At 47.0% G+C, this 21,559-nt stretch overlaps 2 protein-coding genes across 7 annotated transcripts; one reads left to right on the forward strand and one right to left on the reverse strand.

The window, feature by feature from the left end:
- Window positions 1-59: 59 nt before the first annotated feature.
- Window positions 60-6,224, forward strand: mastl (microtubule associated serine/threonine kinase-like). The gene is made up of 12 exons (XM_028965147.1): window positions 60-349; window positions 431-568; window positions 930-1,069; window positions 2,122-2,210; window positions 2,315-2,421; window positions 2,560-2,722; window positions 2,812-2,978; window positions 3,059-3,910; window positions 4,441-4,576; window positions 5,437-5,550; window positions 5,662-5,763; window positions 5,847-6,224. Exons 1-12 carry the CDS (start codon window positions 185-187, stop codon window positions 6,002-6,004), a joined length of 2,331 nt encoding a protein of 776 aa, XP_028820980.1. The 5' UTR covers window positions 60-184; the 3' UTR covers window positions 6,005-6,224.
- Window positions 6,225-6,325: 101 nt separating this feature from the next.
- acbd5a (acyl-CoA binding domain containing 5a) lies at window positions 6,326-21,539 on the reverse strand. 6 transcript variants are annotated; one of them, XM_028965197.1, is made up of 14 exons: window positions 21,393-21,531; window positions 21,023-21,185; window positions 10,319-10,439; window positions 9,618-9,690; window positions 9,424-9,541; window positions 9,046-9,078; window positions 8,728-8,922; window positions 8,273-8,458; window positions 8,107-8,201; window positions 7,842-8,025; window positions 7,525-7,724; window positions 7,370-7,429; window positions 7,182-7,291; window positions 6,326-7,110 (listed from the first exon to the last, which is right to left on the reverse strand). In XM_028965197.1, the coding sequence occupies exons 2-14, from the start codon at window positions 21,102-21,104 to the stop codon at window positions 7,098-7,100; spliced, it is 1,470 nt and encodes a 489-aa protein (XP_028821030.1). In that variant the 5' UTR covers window positions 21,105-21,185; window positions 21,393-21,531; the 3' UTR covers window positions 6,326-7,097. The 6 variants fall into 6 exon arrangements, with proteins under 6 accessions (XP_028821030.1, XP_028821027.1, XP_028821031.1 ...); XM_028965194.1 differs by having other exon boundaries at window positions 7,842-8,201; window positions 21,473-21,539; XM_028965198.1 differs by lacking the exon at window positions 9,046-9,078.
- Window positions 21,540-21,559: the final 20 nt, after the last annotated feature.

Below are 21,559 nucleotides of genomic sequence, written 5' to 3' on the forward strand. Positions count from 1 at the left end.
TCCTGCGACGGCGGGCGTCAGGCGGTGTCTGGACACCTCACGCAGGACCCCGGAGCGAATTTCAAATTTTCAAAACAACGCGTCGCCAGGACCAGGATCAGGACCGACCTCCTCCTGAAAAACAAAAATCCAAAACCAGGAGAATGCAACCGTAGCAGCAGACAGCGCCACCTGTTCAGCCGGGATGGAGGCCGTGGAGGGGAAGTGCTGTCGGGGCCCGGTCGCGGTGGAGGTGCCCCGGCCTCCGTCCATAGAGGACTTCGCGGTGGTGAAGCCCATCAGCCGCGGCGCCTTCGGCAAGGTCTACCTGGCCAGGAAGAAGCAGAACTCGCGACTCTACGCCGTCAAGGTGTTTGTCAGCGTCGCGCTGGTCGACTTTATGTTGGTATGAACGGGAATTCGAAGCTGGAATTATTCCGCATTTTTTCAGGTGGTGAAGAAGGCGGACATGGCTGACAAGAACATGACGGCGCAGATGAAGGCCGAGCGGGACGCGCTGGCCCTCAGTAAAAGCCCCTTCATCGTGCACCTCTTCTACTCGCTGCAGACCTCCAGCAGAGTCTACCTGGTAGGTTCACTGATCATTTAATTATGTACCAGATGCCCTTATCCAGAGCGACTTAGTCAGTAGTTACAGGGACAGTCCCCCCCCGGAGACACTCAGGGTTAAGTGTCTTGCTCAGGGACACGATGGTAGTAAGTGGGGTTTGAACCTGGGTCTTCTGGTTCATAGGAGAGTGTGTTACCCGCTAGGATACTACCGCCATAGTGTATACTATTGTCTTACCACCAGTGTTTTACCTGTTTCAATAATTATTATGGCGCTTTATTGTCCAAGTATCTGGTGCTGTACTTACCGTCTTTTCCTTGAACTTCTCCAACTAAAAACGTTTCGATAAGTGCGCCTGCGTCTGCCTTCTCTTCCCCAGGTGATGGAGTACCTCATCGGGGGAGATGTTAAATCCCTCCTGCACATCTACGGCTACTTCGACGAGGACATGTCCCTGAAGTACATCTGCGAAGTGGCGCTGGCCCTGGACTACCTCCATCGGCACGGAATAATCCACAGGTGTGGAACCCGGGCTTCCCGCGGGCCAGGGGCTTTTAGTAAATATATATAGCGTTACTCTGCACCCTAATTACCAATTTCTCAGGTTTTAGAGCTGTTTTATTTGATGTCACTGTCTTGTACCCTATGGAGCCCGTTTTGTCCCGTCTCACACACGGTCACTTTATATCGGTATGTAACGTTGTTAAACGTTACGTGTAGCACCAGGTTCCGTAGAATCGCTTTTCCGTTTTACTATGTACGACCCTGAAGTTAGCTCCTTATTCGACTTGTCCGTTGCACCCTAAAAGCGGCAGTACCCGTATTACGCCTGTAGGGCGTAGCGAGACAAAACGTCAGGAAATCTGTTTCAGAAATTAACATAAAGCTGTATATGTAAATGATCTGTGTATCCACGAAAAAAATCAGAAATAGTACCACTCGTAATCCACTAAAATTCACCGGGGAGATTTATGGCATTTGGCAGACGCCCTTAACCAGAGCAACTTACAACGTGCTTTTAATGTGACTCAAACCATGAATACAATCATTTCTTTCACTCTGTTGTCGGGAATAAAAGGTAAGACAAATAGGGTTTAAAATCTTTGGGCCACTGAAAAGTCACTTGTTTAGGGTAGAAATAGTATCAGGTGTTACCTGTCTGGTCCGACACCGTATTCACTGTAAAAAAATGATGAATATGGCCATTTCCAGGTAAGATAAAGTTCCCTGGCGATTTTTACAGTGAATACGGTGGTGGGCCGGACCAGTAACGAGTGCTACTATTTGCAAGTTTTTGTCTCGCTGAACTACACCCCCCACAGGCGTAATACGGTGAATAATCGTAAGTGGTAAAATAAAACCTGCATGTAGAGGACGTCAGAGATGCAGCTGCCGATATTCTACAACAATTCCGTACATGCAGTTTTTTAATTCGTTAAACGTTATATTGGACATTTCTTTATACGGGAGTTGCAGGGAATTCTGCTTTTTGCTGGGAAAGTTGTGGGAGTTGGAACTTTGTAAATCATAAACGTGTAAGCCCTCCATCTGTATACAATTTCCTTTAACAGGGACCTGAAACCAGACAACATGCTCATCTCCAACGAAGGACACATCAAACTCACCGACTTTGGTCTCTCCAAAGTGAAGCTTGACCGAGGTGTCCCTCATATTACCATATATTACCTCATATCAGATGTCCCTCGTGTTACCCATGTTAACTAAGCCCAAGTAGTCAAGCTGACCTTCTTCCTAAACCCGCAGAGCTGAATCTCATGGACATTCTGACGACGCCCTCTATCGCAAAGCCGAAGAAGGATTATTTCCGCACCCCCGGTCAAGTCTTGTCGCTCATCAGCTCGCTCGGCCTGGTGAGTTAAATATTACCTTTATATCTTTTATTTCTTTAAAACCACAGAGGAGTTGAGCAAAGTTGATTAAAGTACATTAAAACGTCCGAGGACGGGACGGGACGGGCAGGTCCAGTAAAAATGTGCACGGTCTTCCAGAACACGCCGGGGGTCGAGGGCAGGCGTCACGGACGCATGTCGGTGCCGTCCAGCCCCATGTCCTGTGGGAAGGCGGGGCAGCGGATAGCTTCCGTCTCGTCCCCGCTGGTCAGGAGGATGAGGGACAGCCTGTGTTCCCCGATCTGCTCTGCCCGGGCTCTGGGTACGCCTCCTAACCCTCTTTGTTCGTCGTCCCTTCGTTAAGCGTCCTAATGAGGAAGGACGCTGATTGGTACGTGTGGTTTTGTCCAGGACCCAACAGTGTGTTCAGCGCCGGGGTTTTGGCGAAGCGCCTCACGCCGAAGCTGATGAAGTCCAGGAAGCGCTTCAGCACCCTCAGCGCCGGGAGCAGCCAGTGCCTGTTCCCCTCCACCACCGACTCGGAGAGCTGCATCAGCCCCATGTGGGAGGACGGGAGGGTACGCGTCCCGCCACGGGGACAAGGTAACGGGTAAATAGGTAAATATGTCTGTTTCATGCTGCTGTCGTGTTCGTGTAGGATGGACGAGAGTCTGAGAACGTCCCACCACAACACAGCAGTCTAATTGAGGGAGGGGAGGACGTGGCGGAACCCCAAAGCCCAGGACGGGGTGCCGTGTTTGGTTCGCTGGACAGCGTGACCCCGAGGGGAAGGCCGGATGACCCGTCCTCTGGTGTCCCTGTAGGGACGAAGCTGCATTGTCCAGTGCAGGACGGCACCCTGCCACCGGACCAGATCAGAGGCACCTTAACCAAGTCGGTCAAAAGGACCTTTTCAGAGGTGGACAGAAGTCCAGAGGACGGCCAGGTCCTGGCGAAGAAGAGCGTCTGGGAGTACCAGCGCAGCTTTCAGGTGCCTGAGGATGAGGTGAGGTTCACCACGGGACTCACCGGGATCTTCTCCAGCGTCGGGCTGGAGGACGTCAGGAAGATGGAGGCTGGCGGGCCGCTCGTCGTGGCCAAGAACCTCCTGTGTGAGCTGGAGGAGGCCGTTCCTGAACGTCCTGGGCCAGGAGACCGCAGTAGGAGCCTGAGCCTGGAGTCGGAGGACGAGATGTCCTTCATCGCTGCTGCGCCGCCTCCGAGAAACAAGACGGAGGTGGTCATGTCCTCCTCATTCAAGGATCTGGGGAAGTCTGGTGATCACGATCCGCCCAGCGCCGCGGCCGCATCGCCCTCCTTCCTGAAACCCCGAAACGTGGCGTTCCGGAGCTACTGCAGCTCCATCAACCGCTCCAACGTGTCCTGCTGCTCGCGCCTCAGCCTGGGCTCGGTGGACACCATGGACAAGTCCGCCACGCCGTCCTTCCACGGCGCCGCCACGACCCCGCTGCAGAAGAGACGACCCAGCCTCAGCAGCTCCCTTTATCAGGTGGGCGGAGCTTCAGGGTCATATTTTTGTATACAGATGTAGTCCAAGGGGGGGGTGCTGTCCAGCATTTTGTTCAGGGACGTCAGCAGAGATGAGAAAGTGAAGTGGTTAAAAAAAAGTGAAGTGAAGTGATTGTCACTTGTGATACACAGCACACAGTGAACACGGTGAAACGTGTCCTCTGCATTTAACCATCACCCTGAGTGAGCAGTGGGCACCATGACAGGCGCCCGGGGAGCAGTGTGTGGGGACGGTGCTTTGCTCAGTGGCACCTTGGCGGATCGGCGACCTTCTGACTTCCTTAACCGCTAGGCCACCACCGCCCCTGTACAACCTCCACTCCTGTAGATGGCGCTGTACGGCTGGGTACCTTTATAAATTACTGTCTGGCATTTCACGAGCGACCGACTGACCACCATCTGGTATTCCAGCCAACTGTAGAATATATTGACATGTACAACATCCTTGCTAATACACCCCCCCCATCAGGTTCATAACGGAGGTGAAGACGGCCACTTTTCTGCTTTCAGACCCCCACGGCCACGTCCCACACGCCGTACAGAACCCCGAAGAGCGTCCGCAGGGGCCCCGGCCCGGTGGAGGGCGCCCCGATCCTGGGCACGCCCGACTACCTGGCCCCCGAGCTGCTGCTGGGTCAAGTGCACGGTACGAGCAGCTCGCCTCACGCCTTCTGAGAGGACGTTCCTATAACTGCTTCCTGTTTTTTAGGTGCTAGTAGCCTAGCGGGTAACACACTCGCCTGTGAACCAGAAGACCCAGGTTCAAACCCCACTTACTACCATCGTGTCCCTGAGCAAGACACTAAACCCTGAGTGTCTCCAGGGGGGGGGACTGTCCCTGTAACTACTGACTGTAAGTCGCTCTGGATAAGGGCGTCTGGTAAATGCCGTAAATATAAAATGTTTTTAAGTTCCGGGGGGGCAGAAATGTGGTAAGTTGCACGTTCCTCAGGGAGTGACGCTGGACCTCTTTTTCCGGCATTTTCCTGCATGTCACTGCTACCGACCTGCGTGCGGTTTAATTTCCGTAATCTCGGGGGAAAGGGGGCGACTCCTCCTCGCCTGGGGAGGTTTGGGGGGTTCTCCACATGAGCCGTCTTCTAGCAGGCTGCAGCCTACATCTGGTCCTGAAAAACGTGCGACGGTTACGATACTGACACCGATCAGGATGCGACTTTGTTCTGAAGTTGCTGGTAAGAGTTTATGATTTTGGAACCCAGCCAGGGAGGAGACGTACTGGTGGACAAATGAATAAAAAAAGTCCAAATCTGTCGTCCCTCATGAGAGGATAAAAGCACAACCACGAAATGCACCAGAACACCCATGCAGCGGAATTCTTCTGAATTCCGGTTCTAGTTAATGTCACGTGGCCACTTTCCGTTGATGGGAAAACTCGGAATTACGGTTCATTTTAATTGACCCCAGTCTACGATGATCTATTAAATGATTGGCGCTTCATTAGTCCACTCAGTCTTCAGCTTGATGACCGATGTGCTCTGTGTCCAGACTTCATGGTGGACTGGTGGGCGCTGGGCGTGTGCCTGTTCGAGTTCCTCACGGGCGTCCCGCCTTTCAACGACGAGACGCCGCCGCTGGTCTTCCAGAACATTCTCAACCGTGGTGAGTGCGTGCTCGGGTTCTAAAGCTGGGTTCCGTACCCTCCTTCCATCGGCGCGGTCCGGCTTCGTGGCCTAGAGCTGCTTTACGCCCCGATTTTCCGGCTGTCCTCAGATGTCCCCTGGCCCGACGGTGACGAGCAGCTGCCAGTCAACGCCAGGAATGCCATCGAGATCCTGCTCGCCATGGACTCCTCCAAGAGGGCTGGGATGAAAGGTTGTTCCTGCTTTCTGATTGGCTGAGAGGGCCACGTTGTCTACAGTTCTGGTCTCTAAATGACCTTGTTGTGTCCTCGCCAGATCTGAAGGTGCACCCCTTCTTTGCGGGACAGGACTGGGACAACCTGCATAACCAGAACATGCCCTTCATCCCGCAACCAGACGACGAGACGGACACGTCCTACTTCGAGGCCAGGAACGCTGCTCAGCACCTGGCGCTTTCAGGGTTCAGCCTGTAACACTGGGCCATCGAGCACTGATCTAGAACCTGTGGAACGTGTGTTGTAGATACCTTCCTCACTAGCTAAAAAGAACAGACACGATAATATATATAAAAAAATCCCTGCTGCTATTCTGCTCCTATTTCTATGTTTTAAACAAGAGATTTTTACCCCTCCAGTGTTTTATTGAGATGTTCTTCTCCCTTTTTCTCCTGTCTTCTTTCTCCTGTTTTATATGTATGGCCTTGGAAAACACTTACAAATAAAAATCTACCGTCTAATCGTATCACACCGTAACTCGGCGTGCTCCACCGCGAAGAAAGGCAGGAAACCGTATCGTTGAGTTGCAATAATAAATTGCTCCAAAACTTTATTCATGCTTCCGATTAGCATCATGCGATACCCGCCCACTGGGGCGGGGGGAGGGGCTTCAAAACCGACGGTTCTACTGCTAATCCAAGCACAGTCGCACAGGTACAATTTAAATGTTGACTTTTATATATATATATATATATATATGCTACAATATTACAGGTTAGTGCAATGAAAATATTGCACCATTAGATATATTACTTATCTACAACTATACAACATTATTAACAGGATTCAGCAGTTTATATGGAAAGAAAACATTTAAAAACTGAAATCATGTGGCTCTCAGTGTTATTTGCGTTCTAAGTCACGTCATGAGATCTATATTTTTTAATTAAAATGCTTATTAAAAAGGTTATTTATGAAACCGACCGATGATGGCGTGACTCCGTCACGGTAGAATACAGTATAATCTGTACCGCAAGCAGAATTCTACAAATTCCCCTAATAAATTAGCAGCAGATGACTGGGACAATGCAGGAATCATAATGCCCGTTCAACATACAAGATCAGTCTAAAATGTAAAAAAAAAACGTTAAAATTGGTATATTAAAAAAACGTTGAATTTTTTTCCTTGTAAAATAGGAACAAACAAGAAGAAACGTTACAGGAAGCGAGTGGCGTGACGTGCTGAGCTCTTTACATTCATCCGGCCGCCCGCTGCGATTGGTGCCGTCATCCGTAGTGCAAAAGCGAGTTCTGGACGGGTGGGTGGGGCTTCTCCAGTCCTCCCCGCCTCTCAGCGCATCCGTCTGCCAATCACAGTTGAAGTCAAATGACATCGGTACGGCGAGACCTTTCGCCGGCGATGGTCTCCACCCACCTTCTCCGGCGCTGGAAGTACAAGCGGATGAGCCACTGCGCCACAAACGGCCAGGCCACGGCGAAGGCCACGGTGCCCGGGGACACGTCGAAAGGCCACCAGGACGGCTTCTGGAAGGCAGAATTGATGGATAAGAAGGTGCGAACGGCGCTGCAGAGAAGCGCCTGGCGCAGGAGCGGTGAAGTCACCTTGCCGGCGTTCCTCGCGGGGGCTGATGGGAAGTGTGGCGGCAGGGCGAGTGACCGCGCCTGAGGAGAGAAGTGGTCTTCCTGTTGGAACGCTCCATTCTGATTGGCGTGTAGTGTGAAGTGGGCGTGGCCGGTGGGCGTGGCCGGCGAGCTACCTGCGACGCGGTGAGCGCCTCCAGCGTGTGCAGCCTCTCCAGGACGCTCTGCATGTCCTCTTGCAGCCGGGTCAGCGCCGCGACGATCTGCTCGTTCAGGTCGTCGGTGACCGGGCCCTCGGACCCCCAGCGCTCGCCGTCACCCCCGCCACCCTGCAGAGGCGCCGGGCCCCCGGAGCCAGGGGCCACGGACCTGGATCCTGAGGTCACACACACACACACACAGGGACCTCGGGACCACGCCCACTACCAGCATGCAGGTTCGTCATATAGAACCCGAGCCAGCGGTAGGTGCGGTACCGCCTACCGACACACACCTCCTCCCCTCCGGCCCGCCGAGCCGGCGCTCCTCTCGCCGCCCAGACGGTGCCTGTGGGACGAGCCGCCGGCCGTCCTCCCGTCCTCCCCCCCGCACTGGACCCCCTCGGGCCCGTCCCCGCAGGAGGACGCTGCGCTGCGGACGTCCAGGTCCAGGGCGTGCTTCACACCGGCCTCGGGGCCCTGGAGGCAGGAATAAGAACAAACCAGCTGCTTCATACGTGTCTCGTTTCTGAGTAACCAGGACTGTGTTGAAACCAGAACCTCCTCCAGTCCAAACTGGTCCACGGAGTCGCAGTACACCTCGCTGTCCGAGTCGCTGGCCAGGTGCTGGGGGTTCGCCGCGTCCTCCAGATGCCCTGGAATAAAAATGTCAACGTTTTCTACAGGATGGTAACCAGCGTAGCACGCACTCTCTCTGTCACCTCACCTCTGACCTCACCGTTGACCTCAGCCGGGCTGCCATTGGCTGCTCCTTCTTCAGAGCTTTCTCCATTAAGGGCCAACTCTGAACTGTGTGTTCCATTGGCTAGCGAGCCTGCACCGTGACCCATAATTCCATTGGGCACCGGCTCTTTAGGCCTCCCTGCCGGGCCAGTTTTCTTCATCTGTGGGCCTGAAGACATGAGAGATCCAGCACGGTTCCTTCACTCAGACCTGAACCTGGTTCTACCAGCTACTGTATAAAATGTTCTAAACTCATTTACATTTACGGTATTTACCAGACGCCCTGATCCAGAGCGACTTACAGGGACAGAGTCCCCCTGGAGACACGATGGTAGTAAGTGGGGTTTGAACCTGGGTCTTCTGGTTCACAGGCGAGTGGGTTACCCGCTAGGCTACTACCAAGTGAAAGTCCATGGAGCTGAAAGCAGCATGCGGTACCTTTTTTCACCTCTTCAGTCTTCTCCTCGTCTTGCGCCACAATGTCTTCTTCTCCAACATCCTCCGTCTCCCGCGCGGAGTTCCTCTGGGTGACGGCTTTACCGCCGTAATTGTCCAGGGTGCCGTTCATGGTCAAACTCCTGATGATGTCTTTCGTGACGGCCTTGGACGGAGCGGCCATCATGCTTCCCAACCCTGCAGAACGGGGAACGAGCGGGGAACGCGGTGAGGGCGGCACGTTCCGCGTCACGCTAGAACCCTAATCGGGGGCCGAGGGGGAGCGCTACTGCGACGCTACGGCACGACCACGCCACTTGCCTTCCAGCTGCCTAGCAAACTTCTCCAGGCGTGCTGAGCGTAGAACAGAGGAACACGTTAACGCCAGACGGCGGTACCATAATCTGTTCAAATTCACTCCACATCACCACAAACACAAGAAGTTGGTGACGGTTGATTAAGCTGATAGGAATGTAGTGAAATATGTGCCAAAATGGGCCAGAAATGGACATAAAGTCTGCCGAATTAACCAAAAATCACGCTATTTACATGCATGTCGTGAAATACATGCAACACTGGTCAGAAACTGATGACCATGATAGAGATGCAATAACCCAGTTAAAGCTCATTTTAAACCATCATCCACTGGTATCCTGGGTGCAGGTGATGATGGGGTGGGGACGGAGACTCGGTGCATACCAGAGGTCAGGTCTGACACCTGTGTCACCTTCCTCCTCTCCTCCACCACCTCGTAGAATGGCCCCAAGACCAGAAGCAGCTCCTCCACCTCCTCGGTCACCGGCATGCTCTCCAGGATCTGTTTGGTGGTGCAGCAAAGCGAGCGTGAGGAGCTTCTCGGTCTAAACCGAGGGGGACAGAAGTCAAGCGCTCACCAGCTTCATTTCATCCACGTAGGACCTCATGGCTTCCTCCTGGGGCATGTCTCCCAGCGCGTTCCACGCGTCCCTGTTCAGGGAGAACCGCACGGTCAACGTAATTCGAGCGGCGATATACTGATCCAAGGTTATATTTCTATGACCGTGCAACTCTGACAAATACTGATCTGTCCAGAGAAGGACACAATCAATACGCTGGTATCAGCTGTCCCCTGTCCACAAACTCTCAAGTATATTTTCTCTTTGACTAATGATGAATATTCTTCCTTGAAATTGCACTGAATTGGATTTTCTCTTCTACAGTAACACAGAAACATCTGTTCTGCAGTAGATCAGGTTTCAGAAAGTTTGGTGAAGTCCTATAACTCACGAAGTGACGGGAATCCTGCAGATTTGAGATTAATAACTGACAGGTTTTATTGCCCGATCAAACATTAACCCCTCTGACCTGCCCCGACTCTCTCTCTCTCTCTCTCTCTCACCCTCTCTCAGGGTGCCAAAGGCCCTTTAAGCTGCTGTGGCCGGGCCCTAGGGGACCGCTCCTAGGGGGCACGCGCGGGTCCAAAGGCCCTTTAAGCTGCTGTGGCCGGGCCCTAGGGGACCGCTCCTAGGGGGCACGCGTGGGTCCAAAGGCGCTTTAAGCTGCTGTGATTCGCGGAGGAATTCAGATCACGGTGTTTAATATGAATGTAAAATACCATTTGACTTTGCCAACAGGATCCCAGAATCCGGGCCGTGGGATGTTGCAGGGCCCCTGCGTGGCCTGCTTGTAGAAGCTGTAGAACTTCAGCATCATTTCATTAGATGGCTGAAAAGAACCTGAGTTCAACAACAAATGCACTGCAATTATTTACCACATTCTCAATGTAACTGCATTACACAAATAAAACTTATAATGCACCCAGTCTGTTGACGTTGTTGCATCATTATTGATATGCGAGTTCCGCATGGTTCTCATTATGATGTCGTCTGTTGTCGTTGTTGCATCATTATTGATATGCGAGTTCCGCATAGTTCTCATTATGATGTCATCTGTTGTCGTTGTTGCATCATTATTGATATGTGAGTTTCGCGTGGTTCTATTGATATGTGAGTTCTGCGCGGTTCTCGTTATGATGATATCTGTTGTCGTTGTTGCGTGATTATTGATATGCGAATTTCACGCGGTTCTAGTTATAACGTAGTTTGTAATCGTCGTTGCATGGTTATTGGTTCTGCGTGGTTCTAGTTATAACATAGTTTGTAATCGTCGTTGCATGGTTATTGGTAGATGAGTTCTTTGCGGTTCTAGTTATAACGTAGTTTGTAATCGTTGTTGTATGGTTATTGGTTCTATGCGGTTCTAGTTATAACATAGTTGGTAATCGTCATTGCATCGTTATTGGTAGACGAGTTCTGCGCGGTTCTAGTTATAACGTAGTTTGTAATCGTCCTTGCATGGTTATTGGTTCTACGTGGTTCTAGTTATAACGTAGTTTGTAATCGTCGTTGCATGGTTATTGATAGATGAGTTCTGCGCGGTTCTAGGTATAACGTAGTTTGTAATCGTCCTTGCATGGTTATTGGTAGATGAGTTCTGCGCGGTTCTAGTTATAACGTAGTTTGTAATCGTCCTTGCATGGTTATAGGTTCTACGTGGTTCTAGGTATAAGGTAGTTGGTAATCGTGGTTGTATGGTTATTGGTTCTACGCGGTTCTAGTTATAACGTAGTTTGTAATCGTCATTGCATCGTTATTGGTAGACGAGTTGTACGTGGTTCTAGTCATAACGTAGTTGGTAATCGTTGTTGTATGGTTATTGGTTCTACGCGGTTCTAGGTATAACGTAGTTTGTAATCGTCCTTGCATGGTTATTGGTAGATGAGTTCTGCGCGGTTCTAGGTATAACGTAGTTTGTAATCGTTGTTGTACGGTTATTGGTTCTACGCGGTTCTAGGTATAACGTAGTTTGTAATCGTTGTTGTATGGTTATTGGTTGTACGCGGTTCTAGGTATAACGTAGTTTGTAATCGTCCTTGCATGGTTATTGGTAGATGAGTTCTGCGCGGTTCTAGGTATAACGTAGTTTGTAATCGTCCTTGCATGGTTATTGGTTCTACGCGGTTCTAGGTATAACGTAGTTTGTAATCGTCCTTGCATGGTTATTGGTTCTACGCGGTTCTAGGTATAACGTAGTTTGTAATCGTCCTTGCATGGTTATTGGTAGATGAGTTCTGCGCGGTTCTAGGTATAACGTAGTTTGTAATCGTTGTTGCATGGTTATTGGTTCTATGCGGTTCTAGTTATAACGTAGTTTGTAATCGTCCTTGCATGGTTATTGGTAGATGAGTTCTACGCGGTTCTAGGTATAACATAGTTTGTAATCGTCCTTGCATGGTTATTGGTTCTACGCGGTTCTAGGTATAACGTAGTTTGTAATCGTTGTTGTACGGTTATTGGTTCTACGCGGTTCTAGGTATAACGTAGTTTGTAATCGTCCTTGCATGGTTATTGGTAGATGAGTTCTGCGCGGTTCTAGGTATAACGTAGTTTGTAATCGTCCTTGCATGGTTATTGGTTGTACGCAGTTCTAGGTATAGCGTAGTTTGTAATCGTCCTTGCATGGTTATTGGTTCTACGTGGTTCTAGGTATAACGTAGTTTGTAATCGTCGTTGTATGGTTATTGGTTCTACGTGGTTCTAGGTATAACGTAGTTTGTAATCGTCCTTGCATGGTTATTGGTTCTACGTGGTTCTAGGTATAACGTAGTTTGTAATCGTCCTTGCATGGTTATTGGTTCTGCGCGGTTCTAGGTATAACGTAGTTTGTAATCGTCCTTGCATGGTTATTGGTAGATGAGTTCTGCGCGGTTCTAGGTATAACGTAGTTTGTAATCGTCCTTGCATGGTTATAGGTTCTACGTGGTTCTAGGTATAACGTAGTTGGTAATCGTGGTTGTATGGTTATTGGTTCTACGCGGTTCTAGTTATAACGTAGTTTGTAATCGTCATTGCATCGTTATTGGTAGACGAGTTCTACGTGGTTCTAGTTATAACGTAGTTGGTAATCGTTGTTGTATGGTTATTGGTTCTACGCGGTTCTAGGTATAACGTAGTTTGTAATCGTCCTTGCATGGTTATTGGTAGATGAGTTCTGCGCGGTTCTAGGTATAACGTAGTTTGTAATCGTCCTTGCATGGTTATTGGTTCTACGCGGTTCTAGGTATAACGTAGTTTGTAATCGTCCTTGCATGGTTATTGGTTCTACGCGGTTCTAGGTATAACGTAGTTTGTAATCGTCCTTGCATGGTTATTGGTAGATGAGTTCTGCGCGGTTCTAGGTATAACGTAGTTTGTAATCGTTGTTGCATGGTTATTGGTTCTATGCGGTTCTAGTTATAACGTAGTTTGTAATCGTCCTTGCATGGTTATTGGTAGATGAGTTCTACGCGGTTCTAGGTATAACATAGTTTGTAATCGTCCTTGCATGGTTATTGGTTCTACGCGGTTCTAGGTATAACGTAGTTTGTAATCGTTGTTGTACGGTTATTGGTTCTACGCGGTTCTAGGTATAACGTAGTTTGTAATCGTCCTTGCATGGTTATTGGTAGATGAGTTCTGCGCGGTTCTAGGTATAACGTAGTTTGTAATCGTCCTTGCATGGTTATTGGTAGATGAGTTCTGCACGGTTCTAGGTATAACGTAGTTGGTAATCATCGTTGCATGGTTATTGGTTCTACGCGGTTCTAGGTATAACGTAGTTTGTAATCGTCGTTGTATGGTTATTGGTTGTACGCAGTTCTAGGTATAGCGTAGTTTGTAATCGTCCTTGCATGGTTATTGGTTCTACGTGGTTCTAGGTATAACGTAGTTTGTAATCGTCGTTGTATGGTTATTGGTTCTACGTGGTTCTAGGTATAACGTAGTTTGTAATCGTCCTTGCATGGTTATTGGTTCTACGTGGTTCTAGGTATAACGTAGTTTGTAATCGTCCTTGCATGGTTATTGGTTCTGCGCGGTTCTAGGTATAACGTAGTTTGTAATCGTCCTTGCATGGTTATTGGTTCTACGCGGTTCTAGGTATAACGTAGTTTGTAATCGTCCTTGCATGGTTATTGGTTCTACGCGGTTCTAGGTATAACGTAGTTTGTAATCGTCCTTGCATGGTTATTGGTAGATGAGTTCTGCGCGGTTCTAGGTATAACGTAGTTTGTAATCGTTGTTGCATGGTTATTGGTTCTACGCGGTTCTAGGTATAACATAGTTTGTAATCGTCCTTGCATGGTTATTGGTTCTACGCGGTTCTAGGTATAACGTAGTTTGTAATCGTTGTTGTACGGTTATTGGTTCTACGCGGTTCTAGGTATAACGTAGTTGGTAATCATCGTTGCATGGTTATTGGTTCTACGCGGTTCTAGGTATAACGTAGTTTGTAATCGTCGTTGTATGGTTATTGGTTGTACGCAGTTCTAGGTATAGCGTAGTTTGTAATCGTCCTTGCATGGTTATTGGTTCTACGTGGTTCTAGGTATAACGTAGTTTGTAATCGTCGTTGTATGGTTATTGGTTCTACGTGGTTCTAGGTATAACGTAGTTTGTAATCGTCCTTGCATGGTTATTGGTTCTACGTGGTTCTAGGTATAACGTAGTTTGTAATCGTCCTTGCATGGTTATTGGTTCTGCGCGGTTCTAGGTATAACGTAGTTTGTAATCGTCCTTGCATGGTTATTGGTTCTACGCGGTTCTAGGTATAACGTAGTTTGTAATCGTCCTTGCATGGTTATTGGTTCTACGCGGTTCTAGGTATAACGTAGTTTGTAATCGTCCTTGCATGGTTATTGGTAGATGAGTTCTGCGCGGTTCTAGGTATAACGTAGTTTGTAATCGTTGTTGCATGGTTATTGGTTCTACGCGGTTCTAGGTATAACATAGTTTGTAATCGTCCTTGCATGGTTATTGGTTCTACGCGGTTCTAGGTATAACGTAGTTTGTAATCGTTGTTGTACGGTTATTGGTTCTACGCGGTTCTAGGTATAATGTAGTTTGTAATCGTCCTTGCATGGTTATTGGTAGATGAGTTCTGCGCGGTTCTAGGTATAACGTAGTTTGTAATCGTCCTTGCATGGTTATTGGTAGATGAGTTCTGCACGGTTCTAGGTATAACGTAGTTGGTAATCATCGTTGCATGGTTATTGGTTCTACGCGGTTCTAGGTATAACGTAGTTTGTAATCGTCGTTGTATGGTTATTGGTTGTACGCAGTTCTAGGTATAGCGTAGTTTGTAATCGTCCTTGCATGGTTATTGGTTCTACGTGGTTCTAGTTATAACGTAGTTTGTAATCGTCCTTGCATGGTTATTGGTTCTGCGCGGTTCTAGGTATAGCGTAGTTTGTAATCGTCCTTGCATGGTTATTGGTAGATGAGTTCTGCGCGGTTCTAGGTATAGCGTAGTTTGTAATCGTCCTTGCATGGTTATTGGTTCTACGCGGTTCTAGGTATAACGTAGTTTGTAATCGTCCTTGCATGGTTATTGGTTCTACGTGGTTCTAGGTATAACGTAGTTTGTAATCGTCCTTGCATGGTTATTGGTTCTACGCGGTTCTAGGTATAACGTAGTTTGTAATCGTCCTTGCATGGTTATTGGTTCTACGTGGTTCTAGGTATAACGTAGTTTGTAATCGTCCTTGCATGGTTATTGGTTCCACATGGTTCTAGTTATAACGTAGTTTGTAATCGTTGTACGGTTATTGGTTCTACGCGGTTCTAGGTATAACGTAGTTTGTAATCGTCCTTGCATGGTTATTGGTTCTACGTGGTTCTAGGTATAATGTAGTTGGTAATCGTCCTTGCATGGTTATTGGTTCTGCGCGGTTCAAGGTATAACGTAGTTTGTAAGCGTCCTTGCATGGTTATTGGTTCTACGTGGTTCTAGGTATAACGTAGTTTGTAATCGTCCTTGCATGGTTATTGGTTCTACATGGTTCTAGTTATAACGTAGTTTGTAATCGTTGTACGGTTATTGGTTCTACGCGGTTCTAGGTATAACGTAGTTTGTAATCGTCCTTGCATGGTTATTGGTTCTACGTGGTTCTAGGTATAATGTAGTTGGTAATCGTCCTTGCATGGTTATTGGTTCTGCGCGGTTCTAGGTATAACGTAGTTTGTAATCGTCCTTGCATGGTTATTGGTTCTACGTGGTTCTAGTTATAACGTAGTTTTTAATCGTCCTTGCATGGTTATTGGTTCTGCGCGGTTCTAGGTATAGCGTAGTTTGTAATCGTCCTTGCATGGTTATTGGTTCTACGCGGTTCTAGGTATAACGTAGTTTGTAATCGTCCTTGCATGGTTATTGGTTCTACGTGGTTCTAGTTATAACGTAGTTTTTAATCGTCCTTGCATGGTTATTGGTTCTGCGCGGTTCTAGGTATAGCGTAGTTTGTAATCGTCCTTGCATGGTTATTGGTAGATGAGTTCTGCGCGGTTCTAGGTATAGCGTAGTTTGTAATCGTTCTTTGCATGGTTATTGGTTCTACGCGGTTCTAGGTATAACGTAGTTTGTAATCGTCCTTGCATGGTTATTGGTTCTACGTGGTTCTAGTTATAACGTAGTTGGTAATCGTCCTTGCATGGTTATTGGTTGTACGCAGTTCTAGGTATAGCGTAGTTTGTAATCGTCCTTGCATGGTTATTGGTAGATGAGTTCTGCGCGGTTCTAGTTATAATGTAGTTTGTAATCGTCCTTGCATGGTTATTGGTTCTACGCGGTTCTAGGTATAACGTAGTTTGTAATCGTCCTTGCATGGTTATTGGTTCTACGTGGTTCTAGTTATAACGTAGTTTGTAATCGTCTTTGCATGGTTATTGGTTCTACGTGGTTCTAGGTATAACGTAGTTTGTAATCGTTGTTGTACGGTTATTGGTTCTACGCGGTTCTAGGTATAACGTAGTTTGTAATCGTCCTTGCATGGTTATTGGTAGATGAGTTCTGCGCGGTTCTAGGTATAACGTAGTTTGTAATCGTCCTTGCATGGTTATTGGTTCTACGTGGTTCTAGTTATAACGTAGTTGGTAATCGTCCTTGCATGGTTATTGGTTGTACGCAGTTCTAGGTATAACATAGTTTGTAATCGTCGTTGTATGGTTATTGGTTCTACGTGGTTCTAGGTATAACGTAGTTTGTAATCGTCCTTGCATGGTTATTGGTTCTACGTGGTTCTAGTTATAACGTAGTTGGTAATCGTCCTTGCATGGTTATTGGTTGTACGCAGTTCTAGGTATAACGTAGTTTGTAATCGTCCTTGCATGGTTATTGGTAGATGAGTTCTGCGCGGTTCTAGTTATAATGTAGTTTGTAATCGTCCTTGCATGGTTATTGGTTCTACATGGTTCTAGTTATAACGTAGTTTGTAATCGTCCTTGCATGGTTATTGGTTCTACGTGGTTCTAGGTATAACGTAGTTTGTAATCGTCCTTGCATGGTTATTGGTTCTACGCGGTTCTAGGTATAACGTAGTTTGTAATCGTCCTTGCATGGTTATTGGTTCTACGTGGTTCTAGTTATAACGTAGTTTGTAATCGTCCTTGCATGGTTATTGGTTCTACGTGGTTCTAGGTATAACGTAGTTTGTAATCGTCCTTGCATGGTTATTGGTTCTACGCGGTTCTAGGTATAACGTAGTTTGTAATCGTCCTTGCATGGTTATTGGTTCTACGCGGTTCTAGGTATAACGTAGTTTGTAATCGTCGTTGTATGGTTTTTGGTTCTACGCGGTTCTAAGTATAACGTAGTTTGTAATCGTCCTTGCATGGTTATTGGTAGATGAGTTTTGCGCGGTTCTAGGTATAACGTAGTTTGTAATCGTCCTTGCATGGTTATTGGTTCTACGTGGTTCTAGTTATAACGTAGTTGGTAATCGTTGTTGTATGGTTATTGGTTCTACGCGGTTCTAGGTATAACGTAGTTTGTAATCGTCCTTGCATGGTTATTGGTTCTACGTGGTTCTAGGTATAACGTAGTTTGTAATCGTCCTTGCATGGTTATTGGTTCTACGCGGTTCTAGGTATAACGTAGTTTGTAATCGTCCTTGCATGGTTATTGGTTCTACGTGGTTCTAGTTATAACGTAGTTTGTAATCGTCCTTGCATGGTTATTGGTAGATGAGTTCTGCGCGGTTCTAGTTATAACGTAGTTTGTAATCGTCCTTGCATGGTTATTGGTTCTACGTGGTTCTAGTTATAACGTAGTTGGTAATCGTTGTTGTATGGTTATTGGTTCTACGCGGTTCTAGGTATAACGTAGTTTGTAATCGTCCTTGCATGGTTATTGGTAGATGAGTTCTGCGCGGTTCTAGTTATAACGTAGTTTGTAATCGTCCTTGCATGGTTATTGGTTCTATGCGGTTCTAGGTATAACGTAGTTTGTAATCGTCCTTGCATGGTTATTGGTTCTACGTGGTTCTAGTTATAACGTAGTTTGTAATCGTCCTTGCATGGTTATTGGTAGATGAGTTCTGCGCGGTTCTAGTTATAACGTAGTTTGTAATCGTCCTTGCATGGTTATTGGTAGATGAGTTCTGCGCGGTTCTAGGTATAACGTAGTTTGTAATCGTCCTTGTATGGTTATTGGTTCTACGCGGTTCTAGGTATAACGTAGTTTGTAATCGTCGTTGCATGGTTATTGGTTCTACGCGGTTCTAGGTATAACGTAGTTTGTAATCGTCCTTGCATGGTTATTGGTTCTACGTGGTTCTAGTTATAACGTAGTTTGTAATCGTCCTTGCATGGTTATTGGTTCTACGCGGTTCTAGGTATAACGTAGTTTGTAATCGTCCTTGCATGGTTATTGGTTCTACGCGGTTCTAGGTATAACGTAGTTTGTAATCGTCGTTGCATGGTTATTGGTTCTACGCGGTTCTAGGTATAACGTAGTTTGTAATCGTCCTTGCATGGTTATTGGTTCTACGTGGTTCTAGTTATAACGTAGTTTGTAATCGTCCTTGCATGGTTATTGGTTCTACGCGGTTCTAGGTATAACGTAGTTTGTAATCGTCCTTGCATGGTTATTGGTTCTACGTGGTTCTAGTTATAACGTAGTTTGTAATCGTCCTTGCATGGTTATTGGTTCTACGTGGTTCTAGGTATAACGTAGTTTGTAATCGTCCTTGCATGGTTATTGGTTCTACGCGGTTCTAGGTATAACGTAGTTTGTAATCGTCGTTGTATGGTTTTTGGTTCTACGCGGTTCTAAGTATAACGTAGTTTGTAATCGTCCTTGCATGGTTATTGGTAGATGAGTTTTGCGCGGTTCTAGGTATAACGTAGTTTGTAATCGTCCTTGCATGGTTATTGGTTCTACGCGGTTCTAGGTATAACGTAGTTTGTAATCGTCCTTGCATGGTTATTGGTTCTACGTGGTTCTAGTTATAACGTAGTTTGTAATCGTCCTTGCATGGTTATTGGTTCTACGTGGTTCTAGGTATAACGTAGTTTGTAATCGTCCTTGCATGGTTATTGGTTCTACGCGGTTCTAGGTATAACGTAGTTTGTAATCGTCCTTGCATGGTTATTGGTTCTACGCGGTTCTAGGTATAACGTAGTTTGTAATCGTCGTTGTATGGTTTTTGGTTCTACGCGGTTCTAAGTATAACGTAGTTTGTAATCGTCCTTGCATGGTTATTGGTAGATGAGTTTTGCGCGGTTCTAGGTATAACGTAGTTTGTAATCGTCCTTGCATGGTTATTGGTTCTACGTGGTTCTAGTTATAACGTAGTTGGTAATCGTTGTTGTATGGTTATTGGTTCTACGCGGTTCTAGGTATAACGTAGTTTGTAATCGTCCTTGCATGGTTATTGGTTCTACGCGGTTCTAGGTATAACGTAGTTTGTAATCGTCCTTGCATGGTTATTGGTTCTACGCGGTTCTAGGTATAACGTAGTTTGTAATCGTCCTTGCATGGTTATTGGTTCTACGTGGTTCTAGTTATAACGTAGTTTGTAATCGTCCTTGCATGGTTATTGGTAGATGAGTTCTGCGCGGTTCTAGTTATAACGTAGTTTGTAATCGTCCTTGCATGGTTATTGGTTCTACGTGGTTCTAGGTATAACGTAGTTTGTAATCGTCCTTGCATGGTTATTGGTTCTGCGCGGTTCTAGGTATAACGTAGTTTGTAATCGTCCTTGCATGGTTATTGGTTCTACGTGGTTCTAGGTATAACGTAGTTGGTAATCGTCCTTGCATGGTTATTGGTTCTACATGGTTCTAGTTATAACGTAGTTTGTAATCGTCCTTGCATGGTTATTGGTTGTACGTGGTTCTAGTTATAACGTAGTTTGTAATCGTCCTTGCATGGTTATTGGTTCTACGTGGTTCTAGGTATAACGTAGTTTGTAATCGTCCTTGCATGGTTATTGCTTCTGCGCGGTTCTAGGTATAACGTAGTTTGTAATCGTCCTTGCATGGTTATTGGTTCTACGTGGTTCTAGGTATAACGTAGTTGGTAATCGTCCTTGCATGGTTATTGGTTCTACATGGTTCTAGTTATAACGTAGTTTGTAATCGTCCTTGCATGGTTATTGGTTGTACGTGGTTCTAGTTATAACGTAGTTTGTAATCGTCCTTGCATGGTTATTGGTTCTACGTGGTTCTAGGTATGACGTAGTTTGTAATCGTCCTTGCATGGTTATTGCTTCTGCGCGGTTCTAGGTATAACGTAGTTTGTAATCGTCCTTGCATGGTTATTGGTTGTACGTGGTTCTAGTTATAACGTAGTTTGTAATCGTCCTTGCATGGTTATTGGTTCTACGTGGTTCTAGGTATAACGTAGTTTGTAATCGTCCTTGCATGGTTATTGGTTCTACGTGGTTCTAGTTATAACGTAGTTGGTAATCGTCCTTGCATGGTTATTGGTTGTACGCAGTTCTAGGTATAACGTAGTTTGTAATCGTCCTTGCATGGTTATTGGTAGATGAGTTCTGCGCGGTTCTAGTTATAATGTAGTTTGTAATCGTCCTTGCATGGTTATTGCTTCTGCGCGGTTCTAGGTATAACGTAGTTTGTAATCGTCCTTGCATGGTTACCAGACCTGTGAACCCGGTCTCATGATTCGGTACATTCCTGATTATCGTGATTTGGATTCCCATCATCCCACCGATTTTGCTTGGTCACTTCGTGTTCTCTTTTTTGAACTACGTGTGTGGGATCCGTTACTTTTTCCCGGACCGCCGCTGTACCCAGATCAGTCATCCGCAGACACAGTCACTACTGGAACTCCATTTCAGCTCGAATATTCATGGCGCCACCAGGAAAAGAGCGTCATTATAATATTCTGTATAATAATGATGTTCTGCAGGTTCTGTGATAGATCAGGCCGAGGTAAACCCAGGTGCCAGTACACCTTCGTTACAGCTCATGGTTGGCATCCTCACCGTTGGCAGGTAGGCTCTGGATGACTTTGACTGCGGCGTGGAACCTGAGCTCGTACACGGGTCTGCTGCTGTCCGCCATCATGTCGCCAGCTCCAGCAAACCGTCAAATCTGGACGGAGGAACACGGACGGACAGACGGTCACACGGCACGGCGAGAGCTGGCCTGAAACCAGGAGACCAGAGGTCAGGCGCTTCCAACTGGACAACAACCACAGGCACACGGTCCCACCCCCAACTTATTCCTACAGCGATCGGACATTTATTAACACTCTCTAACCTTTAATCCAATTTCTACACAAAAACAGAAAATCGCTCAGCCTTCCGCGTCGTAGCGATTCACACGCGTCACACGGCGCACAGTATTCCATACCGGGCTCTTCAAGCAGCGTCACGACGGGTAGAACTCTTGATGATGCTGATAATAACGATCATAATAAGTTTATTCCTCACCATCTGATCGTCTACCTGCGGCCGTGACAGCGTCTTCTCGGCTTATGTTGCGATCGGTCGATGTGCGCATGCGCGCAGCGGGGGTTC

Source organism: Denticeps clupeoides, chromosome 2, assembly GCF_900700375.1.
Source record: "Denticeps clupeoides chromosome 2, fDenClu1.1, whole genome shotgun sequence".
NCBI lineage: Eukaryota > Metazoa > Chordata > Actinopteri > Clupeiformes > Denticipitidae > Denticeps > Denticeps clupeoides.